This window comes from Lepisma saccharinum, unplaced genomic scaffold (genome assembly GCF_977018435.1).
Source record: "Lepisma saccharinum unplaced genomic scaffold, izLepSacc3.1 HAP1_SCAFFOLD_662, whole genome shotgun sequence".
In the NCBI taxonomy this organism is placed as follows: Eukaryota; Metazoa; Arthropoda; class Insecta; order Zygentoma; family Lepismatidae; genus Lepisma; species Lepisma saccharinum.
Window position 1 is genome coordinate 72,426 of NW_028143333.1, and position 13,714 is coordinate 86,139.

The following is a 13,714-nucleotide window of genomic DNA, read 5'->3' on the forward strand; positions in this document are numbered from 1 at the left end:
ACCCCTGACCACATGCCATCCTTTTGCAAAATAATAAAGTCCAGTTTTTGGCATGTGCTTACTTTGCTCTCTAGCTTTCACCACATCATGTGGCTTTCTCAGGAGATTGACAAGACTAGTCGAGGTTTAAAACATGGGGAAGGCAAGTTAAAAAAGGTTAAAAGGCTAAAAAGAGGATAAAATGATAAAATACAATCTTGCAGCCAGAGATGGAGTGGGAAGGAGTGACAGGGCAACCTTCCCCATGTTTTAAACCTCGACTAGTCTTGACCATCTCCTGAGGAAGCCACATGATGTGGTGAAAGCTAGAGAGCAAAGTAAGCACATGCCAAAAACTGGACTTTATTACTTAGTAACAAAATTATGCTTTACTAAATATGTTAATCTTCATTTTCGAATATAGGAGTGTCCCAGGTATTATACCCAGTGGATCCTACTTGAAACTGTACGTCCATTCCCAATTTGCCTTTTTATGTATAAAATGGACTTAAAACAAAAACTGAAACATGAGACTTTGCTTTGAATTTTATTTCTTCAATATTTTTGTCTTTAAACTTGTGTGAGGTTAATTATATTTTAATTTACACAAATGTTAATTTTTTATGATGATCAGTTCAAAAATAAAACCTCACTTGAAATTCATGCATGAAACATGTTGTATGAGTTAACTAGAATAAGCAAGTGTAAAAATAACTTATAATAATAATAATAATCCATTGCGCAACAGCCCATGAAGGGCCTAGGCATACCTACCGACTGCCGGTCTCCCTCCCACTCTTTCCTTCGTCACCTCTAAGCGTGGAGATCTTCAACCAGTATTGGAATAATCGGGGGGTCGGCCCGACGTATCCCCAGCCGTTATAGTAGGTCTCCGTGACCGGATTACGCTCACTCATTCGGAGCTCCCCAATTTCCTCACGATGGTGGGTTGCGACCGGCCCTATACGTAGGCCGAATAAATTCCGACCAGAGCCGGATTTGAACCTACGCCGTCCCGCAGCGAACAATCTCAAGACGAGTGAATGCCTTAACCCGCTCGGCTACGGAGAAGGACAAATAAACTTAGTTTCTTTTAAAAAGTGGGGCTTCCTCGATGGCACAGTGGTAGCTTCGCCACCTTGTAATCAAGGGGTCCCAGGTTCAATACCCGTTGGAGGCACAGTAAACTGTAGTTCTAGTCCCGATTAGCCTTAATGTGCATAAAGTGGACTTTTAAAAACACCAGCTCAATCAACCAGCTCTTTTAAAAAGTAAATTTCCAAAAACTGCAAAAGCAATTAGATGAATATATGCTTAGTTTAGGAACTGTTTTTCAACTTAAAAACAAATTTCCCTCAGTATACACTATATTGCCAATAATGACCGGACACTCATATGAATGTGCTTATCTGGAGCTGGCTTGGCGTCAGTATGGGGTGTGTGTGCCATTCGCCATTACCACAGCCTCTACCCTTTTCCCACCAGATTGCGGTAAATGGCCTGGATCACAACCAGTTTCCTAAATCATCCCACAGATATTCAGTGGAGTTCAGATCAGGGCTCTGAGGTGGCCATTCGAGTTCATTCACTCCCATGTCATCAAACCACTCAGTTATGGCACTGCCCAAACTGTTGCTACAAGGTGGGCAACAGAGTTGTCTAATATTGCAAGATAGGCTTTGGCATTCAGAGTTTCAGGCAACAAAATCAGGGGACCAACTCTTACCATGAGATACAGTCCCATACCAAGATTCCACCCCTGCTGAATTTCACGGTGGGGACAATGCACTCTGGTAAGAACCATTCACTACCACATCAACACATGTCCATCAGATCACAACATGTAGCGTGATTTGTCACTCCAAATGATGTATTTCCATGTTCTAGGGACCACGTACGACATTTCTTTGCACCACTGTAATCGACTTGCTGATTTCCAGGTAGTATTCATTGCCTTATGTGTCACAGCTCTCCCATGGAATCCCAGTACCCCCACATGGTACAAGTAATGGTGTCAGTTCCCAGTGCCATATAAAAGTCTGTGGTTACAGTGTCCTTCACCACTTGTTGTATCGTCTGTCCTTCATTATACTGTCGCACCCATCTCTGTACTCTTGAGGCACACATGATCTGTTCACCATACACTTCACCAATTTGATGGTGAATTTCAGCTGCTGGCACATTCCGTGCATTCAATAACCATGTGACTGAGCAAACTTCACACGCGGCACATGTTTCGATTTTCGTGAACATTATCACAACCCACTACGATGTGTGTGTACTTCTGTTTTCTCTAACACTGATGTCCAATGGGTCCAACTACTTGGCGCACATGCATACTCTTGCGATTGCAGTACAGCTGCGGCATAAATTGCAAACAGAACTTATTATCTGTACGTTCTTTGTATATGGGGCACGTACATTGCAACACCTATGCCTAACGAGGATTCAAGCCTAGGACTGTTAAGTTTGCAGCATGTTAGCCAAACCATTCACCAATGGAGACTGACGTAATATCTTATACCAAGAACCAATATATTATGTAATGTTAGGCTGATACTATTATGAACCAATTCTTGAATATTGTAAGAATCAAAAGTGGTGTCCAAAATACTGTACTAATAAATAAGTATTCATTTCAATGAACATAAATATACCAGAGTTTAGCTGTATTTGAAGGATTACATAAGAGAACGTCAGAATTCTATTTAATTAAGAGACTTACCTTTTCTACGCAATGTTTACACAAAATTTAAAATCCCCACCCTTCACCTGCCATTGCCTATGGCATTCCTAAAACTCATAAACCTGGAATCCCCATGCGACTTATAATAGCTGGCTTCAATTACCCCACAGTTCACCTAACAAACTGGCTAAAAAACAAAATATCTCTTTTCAACCACAAACTTACATACGTGTTCCGCAACAGTGCCGATGCTAAAAATCTGGTAACTTCAATAGTGCAAGCTGACAGTGCAAAACTAGCCAGCATTGATATAGTAGACATGTACAGTTCAATTCCCATAGACCTAGCACTGCGTTCGGTGGAAAGATGGCTGACAACTAACAGAATCCCGGCCCTAGAGGTTCAGGAGATAACCAGACTATTGGAAGTTTGTCTAAAACACAATTACTTTCAGTTTGAAGATAAATTCTACAACCAATCCGAGGGCCTTGCGATGGGCAACCCGCTATCAGCTCCTTTAGCCAACATCGTCATGCACCTGGCTGAAAAAGAGATACTCCACACTCCAGAACTACAACACATCCGATATGGAAGGTACGCGGACGACACAATAGTTGTATATAAAAAGGCAGAAGAACTCAACCTCCTAGTGAACAAACTAAATAGCATCCACCCCAGGCTCAACTTCACCGTAGAGCATGAAAAACTTGGTAAAATCAACTTCCTGGACATCACCATCAGCCGTGCACTTAACAAATTCACAACCACCGTCTACAGAAAACCGGATGCAGGCAACCAGTACATACATGCTCTCTCTAGCCATCCCCCTAAGCAAAAAGCCAATGTGTGGCTAAACTTTTATCGAAGAGCCTTCTCCTACTGTGGCAAAGAAGAGGATCTACGAGAGGAGATAGCCACCATCACAGAAATAGCCCTGAAGCATGGCTACACTGAATCACAACTCTCCACTTGGTGCAGTAAGGCGGAAATACAGGTCAGACACCCTAACCTACCACAATCAACCCATCCACAAGCAACCCAGCCACAACCAACCCCCAGCGACCAATATAAATGGTTTGCCTTCCCCTACCATCCCACCACTTCCAACCGCATAGCCAAAGCCCTTCTCCCATTTGGCATCAAAGTAGCGCACAAACCCAACTCCAAAATAACTGACAAACTAAACAAGCACAAACGGTACTTCCTCTCCCCCCTTGACAACCCAGGTGTATATGATGCTGAGTGTGAGTGCAAGGCTCATTACATCGGCAGGTCCATCAGATCTGTCAATGAAAGAATCCAACAGCACCTAGCAGATGCGAAAAAAGCCCAACCCACTACCGGTCTTGCTAGACATATCAAATACAATAGCCATAAAATTCAAAAGGTTCGAGTCAAACACACTGCCCACACGCTCATAGACACCAAAATCAAGGAAACGCATGCCATAATGCACTTCCCGCACGAACTAAACATCGATAGCGGGCAAGCGCACCATACTTGGATTCCACTACTGCAGCAGTTATCGCCCGGAAATAGCAGACGACGTACCAAGACGCACAGCGCACCTAACGGCAACCAGAGAACTACGAACAAAAGACGCACGCCAAGCAACAGCGCAGCAAGTTCCAACGAGGATGGTGGCAGTGGCCACTGAAATTAATCGAAAAAGAAGAAAAAACAGCTTCGCGGATAAAAGTGAGTACTAGTTTCTCCGTATTTTTCCCAATCATGAATTAAAATCAAGTTATGCATTTTGCATAACATACAGGATAATGAGACTGCTGAAGACCCATGTGTCATTTTAGCAGACCCTGAAAATATCCAGACTCCAGAAAAGTAAAACAGATATCTTTCATTGAATTTGATGTATACTTTTTAATACTAATACATTGGCATCGATATGAGCTAAGTTGTAGTATTAAGTCCTCTTTGTAGGATTTAATTTTGAAAAAAAATAAATACATTTTTTTCTCCACCCAGATGTAGATGACAAGAAACCAAAAATTCAAGATGATATAGTGAAATCTGGAAGTGCAGAAATACCAGTTCGAAATGAGAATCTGAGTCCAAAAATCAAGAATGGTTTGAGGAATCAGTGGAGAGCAAAATGTGTGAATTGCAGTCAGATATTTTCACGACATGAGTTTCATGTACACTATTCGGAAAAATATGACAAAGAACAAGTTTATCAGTGTACAATTTGTGATGTGATAATAGAGACTTATGATGTTTATACACGGCACTTCTATGAACACAACAGAGCAAGAACTTACAGGTAAAGTAGAAAGTATAATAATAACAAAAAGTCAGTGTAATATACCAAGGGAATAGTTATATCTGCTGTTATAAAATATGTTCTGTGGCTGGTATACTACTGTATATTTAAAGACTGAGGGTTGATTGGTCACATGAAGTAAATATCACAATAATATAAGTTTATTGCTTGCACTCAAATTGTGTAGTCCCAGACATTTCTGGGTTCTATCTATATCACTACATTCCAGAAGTGTCCAATATTCCTTACATGTATTACTTCTCTACATCGTTACCATACTTTTCCAAACATTCTTTTTGTATTGAGGAAGTAGTATATGGATGTACTCTGCATAAAAATTCAACTAGCTTAGTGTTGCTCCTGCTTGTAACTTTTGCTATTGTTTAATTTTTGAGAACTAACCACTAGATTGTGGTTTAGATGGCATAAAAAATCTGTGCATAAAAAACATTCACGATCGAGAGAATTGAACTTAAGAGCATTTGTACAGCACCCGGTTGTTGGAATTAGCTGCTACTGTAGCTAGCAACATTTTTAAAATTGTAGCTGTAGCTTTACCATAAAGTTCTTGTAGTGAAAATCTTGCTACAGCTATATTCCTTCTAAATTTTGTAAGTGACAACAGTGCCAAAAAAAATGTCAACACTAAAGCTTACTTGTGCAGGAGTTTCATAAAGAGCAAATAATTATGAGATAATACCAATATGGATAATCCAGATGATAGATATCCTGATATAGCAGATTATAGATATCCACATAATAATGAGCATTGCTTCAAAAATTAAAATATGGGAACCATGTTATGTTTACAAATTCTACCAAGTATCCAAATAATACATTGTTCCAAAAAATAGTTGTATGTGATGTCACACAACATAAATCTTGTGACTAAAATTTCTCTCTAACTTTTAAAGCTTTTCTTTGAATGGTGTGTGTAAAAAATTAATAACATAATTGAATAACTATGAATTTCAGTACATTGATTATGTAAAATGTGAAAACAGTTGCCCTGGTTATTCACTTACATGATGCATAAGTAGAGAAACATTTCCCCAAGGTTTTAATAATTATAATACATTTGGAATAAAATTTGAATATTTTTATTTGTTTATGATAGTTATTATTGTGTAATAATCATAACCATGATAATAATAATTGTTATTATTGCTACTAGAACTCTATGGTGCCACAGACCTCTTAAGAGCCTGAATCTGCCAGAGTGGTTTTGTTAATGGGTGATGCATGCATGGTCAGTGCATTGAATCCCATCGTCGCTGTTTTTGGCTATTCAAGACCGGAACTAGCTACTGCTTCTCAAGTATCTCCCAAATTGTTCCCACGATGCTGAGCCAACACCAAAATTTGGGGACTGCCACTGGAAACCGAAGTTGAGACCTTTTGCAGCAAAGGTGGGAGCACTAACCATTTGGCTACACAGAGGCCCATTATTCAAATTTTCTCAGTGACGTGACCCTCTTACCTCCAACAAAAAAAATAATTCTGCACATAATTTAGTTCATTAGCATTTGAATAGTTCTGAAATCCAGATATGGACTGGATGAGAGTTATCTAAATACACAGGTATGTAGGCAAGTGTTTGACACAACTGAATATGCAAAAGATGGATATCCAAATCGGATGGCACATGTCCATATATACAGTCGATAGATGTCCAGGTAATTTTAACTACAGATGTCTATATGTCTACAGTATATGGATAATCCAAATGTCAGCCAACCTCCGCACAGAGTGATTAGCGTAGAGTGCTATGATGCCAACGGTCCCAGGTCAGTGTGTCAGCCTGGGCATGGGTTTTCTTTGTGAGTGTGGAAGACCAGAAAGAAGTTGAGAGGCTTGACTTCTATGTCGACCCAGCCAGAGGCAGGAAACGGCAAAAGATAATGATGATTCAGAAAATATGGTCATGATCATGACTCTCATCCATGGCATAGTAGTTAGCACATTGCGCTACGATGCCAGGGGTCCCAGATTCGAATCCCAGCCTGGGCATGGAAGTTTGTGAGTGTCCATTCATCAATTTCATCATATCATCACTCATCCCCATCCTTGCAAATTAGCTAAAAGTGGCACAAGAAGCGAAGTAAAATAAAGCAAACAATCATTTAATCTCATCCTAGAAAGAGTCAAATTGAAGAATGACTCACAAGAGTTAAGAAGATGTCGGACCCAATATAGAGCAGAGTGTGTAGACCCAGCAGAACTGGCAGACAAAAGATATGATATATTGACTTCGAGCTTTGATGAAGAAGTCTTCATGTTGAATAAGAGCATTGATGATGTGAAGAAAGAGACACAAGTTCAGTTGCAAAGAAATGGTTCATTAATCAAGGACAAATATGAAGATAGTGAAAGGCAAAGAAGGAAACTTGTTAATTGAGGGTTGGCAGGTCAGAATGTATCGGCCCACGAACCCTTTATTGACTTGAAATGGGAAAGCACCGAGGAAGACCACATGATGTGCAATGATGTGGAAGAAAGTATAAAGGGTGAATCGAAGGACTTCCCAAGTAATATTACAAGAAATCCTGTTTTTTTAAAGAATCGTAATATTTTTGTGTTTTAGCTACTGTACCTGCACAGTGAATATGAACACATGCAAGCACTTTACAATTTCCTCGTAGTTCTTTTTTTAATTCTTGTTTACTGTATTCTTAACTGGTTATGTCACAAATGGATTGTTTTATTCAATTATAAATGATTCTGTGTAGACGTTCTTTCTAATTTTTTCAACAAAAACCTCCAAGTAAGCAATACATCAGAGTACATGAAAAAAGAGATAGAAGAGTTGAGAGGCTGAGAGGAGAGGAAAGGATTCTCTCTCTCCCCCCTCTCTCTCTCTTCTCCTATCTTTCTCTCTCTCTCTTTCTTTTGTTTCTCTTTTTCTATATATTTTAAGAGAGAGGGAGAGGGAGAGAGAGAGAGAGAGAGAGATACATACATACATATATACATACATACATACATACATACATATATATATATATATATATATATATATATATATATATATATATATATATATATATATATATATATATATTTATTACAGATTGGTCACTCAACTTTTAACTGTCAGTGTGCTAACTGCCTTATAAACCTGTGTATAACTAACGGTATTTGTGACAGGTTTCATAAAACTATGAAGCAAGAGTTTTATGACTTAGCTTTTAGGAGAAAAATCTATAATTCTCTGATGATTAACTGGCCACGTAGGTGCCGCTTATAATTGCCAAGTGCATGTTGACCAGTATAGAATAATTATACCGGGTGTTTCATAAATACTTGAAGGGTTACAAAAGATTTGTTGGAAGTAAAGTATCAAACTTACGTTAATGAAACCAATACAGAATGAACTAGAAACTCAAACAGTTTTTTTTACACCTACAAACGTTCAATGTGGCACACATGAACATGATAGTGTACTTCTTGCCACACTCGCATGAACATGGGCCTGTTGATAATGTGTATTGCTGTGATGATATGCTCCTTTAGAGCTGTGATAATCATGCGGCATCTGTGAGACGAATGCTCTGTCTTTGATGAAACTCCACAAAAAGAAGACACACGGTGTAAGGTCCGGTGATCTTGGGGACCAAAACAATGTACAAAACACTGTGAGCGATGTGGCTGATTTGAGTGCCACCTAGCAGCAGGGATGTGAACTCTCAGCTTCACAAAACATACACGCACAAACTGTTTTCATTCCTCGATGGATCTGGACTGGTTTCATTAACGTAAGTTCAATAGTTTACTTGTAATAAATTTTTGTAACCACTCAATTATTTATGAAACAACCGGTATTTGTTGGATGCTTTACACAGATGTAATTGTATTGTTTTATAAATAGCTTTCTCATACTTTCGTTAATAGGTGTGATGTGTGTGGAAAATCATTTCTTAAGAAGGATGGGCTGAATAGGCATAAACTGGACAAGCACTCATCTTCAGCCAATGTAGAAAGCAGGAAACCAAACATTGAAGATGATATAGTGAAATCTGAAAATGCAGAAATACCAGTTCGGAATGAGAATCAGAGTCCAAAAATCAAGAATGTTTTGATGAGTCAGTGGAGAACAAAATGTGTAAATTGTAGTCGGATATTTTCACTAGAAGAGTTTCATATACACTATGCGGAAAAATATGACAAGGAAGAAGTGTATCAGTGTCCAATTTGTGGTGTAATAAAGGAAACTTACGGTGTTTATACACGTCACTTCTACAGACATATTAGAGCAAGAAATTTCAGGTAAGGAAGAAAATTTAATAAAAAAAAAAGTGTCAGTGCAATATACCAAATAATATTATCTGCTGTTTTGAAATAAGTTTTGTGGCTGGTATACTACTGTATATTTAAAGACTTAGGGTCAATTGGTCATAAGAAGTAAGTATCACAATAATATAAGTTTATTACCAAAAGGTAGACTTGGGAAACAAAAATTTAAGCAGTTCCAAGTTCATAGCAACACATCCACGAAAAACATCCGAACACATTAGACACTTTTAATACAAGACTACTCAAAATGTTACAACTGCTCTAGATACTGAAAATTGCGAAATCATTTCCCGAAGTCTGAATCTGGAAGGGAATCCCTCCACCCCCCCCCCCCCCATATTCTGATACGACATTATACAGAATCCCATATACCATAATAAATCACAAAATCAAGTGAGAATTCCAGGTAGCAATGTGTTCCATATTTTTCACAGCGGGTGCAAAGCAGGCTCTCAGGGGAGGGGGCGACTGGACCCCCTGCTCCTCTCTAGCTACAAACCTGAGAGAATAACTAAATAAAACCATTCATCCTCATTGCCATAATTAGTAAAAGTTACAGAAAACTGATGCAATAGTAGGAAAAATACATAAATTTGATAGCAATGTACATTTACTAAAGAAAATTGTCGATTCTGCAGGAAAGTCAGTAAGTTGTACATACTTTTTACACTATGATAAAATATATTGAAGAAACTGACGTGTATACCCAAGTGATTTAAACATAATCTTGAAATTTGAGAACAAAGATTATCATGGAAATAATTGTAATTCCAGAAAGTGTATGTCTATTATTCTCATAACAATAATTTCTTTATGGTGAGATCCTATATACTGACAGTGATCATTGCTGTTAACGTACTGAGCCATTGATTGCTGGCACTATTGCTTTGTCAGCATATTAAAAAATATACACGTTTTTGAACTGCAAGTTGTGTTTTACATAGTAATTATTGATATTTTGCTGTCTCTTTCACAGTATTTGTTCTGGGGCTGGCACAAACAAGGCGTTTCTCCCCAAAATGCAGCTAAAAAGAACGTAGCTGTACCAGGAATGTATTCATGTGTGTCAGTTAGTTATTTGGATATTATAATTATTCACATACTCATGAAATACATTATGCAGATATCTATTATAATCTGCAGTATCAATATATTTATAATCTAGATCATCCATATTTCTATGTACGCGTAATAGACTGTTTTTATGAACCACCTGCAAAAGTAAGTGTTATTGTCGATTTTTTTTGGTGCTATTGCGACATTCAAAATTTACCTCAAAATGCCGAGAAAAATTTTTGCTTCAAGTACAGGAATTTTGTAGCTTTTCTATCGCTACAACTACAATTTTCAAAATGTTGCGTCGCTACATCTGCAGCTACAAATTTTGTAGCTAGCTACAGTAGCGACGCAACAAGTAGCACGCTACTTCCGACCACTGGTTCTATCTATACCACTACATTTCAGAAGTGTCCATTATTCTTTACATGTATTACTTTTCTACATCATTACCATACTTTTTTAAAAAAATATATTTGTATTGTTATTGTATTGTATTGCATAAAAATTCAACTAGTTTAGTGTTGCAGCTGCTTGTAACTCTTGCCATTGTTTATTTTTTTTTTTATTTTTTTTTTTTTAATAGCAATAACCACTTCTATAGATTGCTGTTTAGATGACATAGGAAGTCTGTGCTTCACCACCATTCACAATTGATAGGATAGAACATTGCAGCGTTACAACACCCAGTGGTTGGAAGTAGCCACTACTGTAGCTAGCAACATTCTTAAAATTGTATCTATAGCGTTTCTGTAAAGTTCTTGTAGTGAAAATCTTGCTACAGCTATATTCCTTCTAAATTTTGTATGTGACAACAGTACAACAAAAATATTGTCAGTACTAATGCTTACTTGTGCAGGAGTTTTGCCTCCCCAATGGCACAGTGGTTACATCATTGCCTTGTAATCAAGAGGTTCCAGGTTCGATACCCGGTAGAGAGACATGGTGGTTTGGATCCCACTTTAAACTGTAGGTCCAGTCCCGATTAGCCTTACTGTGCATAGTCATAACTGTCAGTATTCTAACTCCCATTTAAACCTGTATATTTACTGGTCATCATGATTGACTGGGCACCTAAGTGCCACTTATGATTGCCAAATACATGTTGTCCGGTATAGGACAATTATATTTGTTGGTCACCAGGTTGCACCTAGTGTAAACAATCCTGAAAGCATTAGCCTTTCCTGTGAACCACTCATTTCTAAACATGCTAATCCAAGAATCTTACCTGTAAAGGCTAAGCTATTTAAAGCAGTAATTTTGCCTGCCTGTATATCTGTGTGTGTGAGAGAGAGGGGGAAGAGAGAGAAAAACACACACACACACACATCAGGCCCTTACACAGGATTTTTTGAGGGGGGCAGACCCATAGGCAAATTTTCATAAATTTTCTCTATTATACACTGTGGGGGGCGGGGGGGAGTGTATGGGAGAGGGTGGTTAGAAAACAGCATTTTTTAACCTATATGTATACAAATATTTGCAGCTGACCCTGACATTTGTTTCTGTCAGAGAGCGAAAAGAAAAATTGTATGATACGGTTAGACTACATGTATGCATAATACAAACAATTCAAATAGCCTACTAAAAGCAACATATGTGTTTGGGGTTGATAGGTATTTTACATAACTGTTTAATGATTTAACATGCTAAAAAATAAGAGTTACACTTCAACTTTGTAAGTTAATCAAATGAATCACGTTTGTTGAACATTTTTGAAAATAAATGAAAGAACCTTTTTATAAGCAATATTACCCAAAAAGGAAGATTGTTGGGAAGATAAAACAAAACGTGATTCTGGTTACAAATTCTGCCAAGCAAAAATCATTTAATTCCCCTGACTTTTCCAGGTTTTGAAAGCTTTTTCAAAAAAATAATTTGTTTCCAATAACCTCAGCCCTAGCCTTGTTTTCCTGACTCCTCCAGTTTTGAAGGACTTTGGAGTCAGTGCAAACCTTGTAAATAAATTATCTGAAGGGAACGGCTAAGTGACTTCACCCTGGCAGTGTGTCTGCTGGTATAATATTGTCTCTATGGTGTGTTTTCGCTTTCAGGAGCTTATTCGACGGTAAAAATAAATGCCAGTGGCAATCAAGAAGCTATTAAATAGGGATATACACATGTGGGATAGAGAATGCCATTTTCAACGGCTCGCAGGATCAAATTTTTTCGCCTTGATGTTCTCTTCACACTGTGAAAGTTGTCTGTTGTATGGTCACACCACTGTGTATTTATGTTCAAGCCAATTTCAAGTAGAAGATAAGAAAAGTTGCAGTAGAACAAATTCAGATCGACAGAATTTCATAAATAATAATGTACTTAAATTTCTTGAGTGTTTTGGACAAATAACAATATATGTTAAGAGTGCTTCAGGCAATTTCTTGCCCCAAAAATCTAGCAACGATTCTGCTGTGAAGTGAATATTCCTATTTACATAATATTAATTAACCCTAAGCCATTGAGTGGCAGAATTGACATCAGTTGCAGACAACCCCTGATGTTGGAGAAAGAAAACAAAGTTTTTTATCCTTCTGCTCAGTTGTGGCAAAAAGGGATCAGAGATCTTGCGGTGCGGGTGGAGAGCTAAATGCCCCTTATATGGTTGGTTTTGTATTGCAGTCATTGAAGAAACCTTTCTCCCATAATGTAAAGAATATAGAAAATTCCCCTCTATTCTAATTAGGTGAAACATTAGTGACACTGTAATAGAAGAAACAATTCAACAATCAAGGGGTTCCCATTTGTCGAGTGTCAAACAACTGTTTTTGAATCATAAGAAGTTCAGACAATTTTAATAATGTACACAGTATTCTACAGAAAGTTCTACATAACCAGTACAATGTCTGTAGTGGCACAAGAGTCTTTCTTCCCTTATAGCAAGCAGTTTCCGAGCAGAGACAAAAAAGTTGGGACATGGAAGGAATGGACTGTCCCGACTAAATCAAAACGTCTGATAGCCTTGCATTAACGGTTATAGAACTAAAATAGCCCAATATTGCAGACTGCAGACTTCTACAGCCTGTCTCTGTCCAGAAACAACCTATTCATTTGCGCAAGGACAAAATCGAAATTAATGCAAAATTTGAAAAACCATCAACGTATTGTTTGTAGGTTTTTATATGTTCATATTAAAATTTTTCATGGCTCGAGGGGGGGGAGCATAGTCCCCTGCCCCCCCTTGGGTATGGGCCTGACACACACACACCACATATACATACATTGGTCCCTTACACTGAATGAGTAACACATATTCAGAATTTTTAATAATATAATTGTTAGAAAAATATTTTGACCTAAAAGGAGATGATCAAACAGGCAATTAAGGAAGGTTTTGCAACAAAGAACTACTTGATCTGCATTTATCTCTCAATATTAGAATTAAATCAAGAAATTTTGATGATTGGCCCGTGTGGAGAGGATTC

General features: G+C 37.9%; 1 protein-coding gene across 4 annotated transcripts in view; it reads left to right on the plus strand.

Annotated features, from left to right (window-relative positions):
* The window catches only part of LOC145983119 (uncharacterized), a 67,893-nt gene that overhangs the window by 25,144 nt on the left and 29,035 nt on the right, over positions 1 to 13,714 (plus strand). For all 4 annotated transcript variants that reach the window (XM_083116398.1, XM_083116400.1, XM_083116399.1 and 1 more), the window contains exons 4-5: positions 4,649 to 4,943; positions 8,835 to 9,209. In XM_083116398.1, coding sequence (XP_082972524.1) covers positions 4,649 to 4,943; positions 8,835 to 9,209 — 670 coding nt within the window. The remainder of the gene's footprint in view (positions 1 to 4,648; positions 4,944 to 8,834; positions 9,210 to 13,714) is intronic.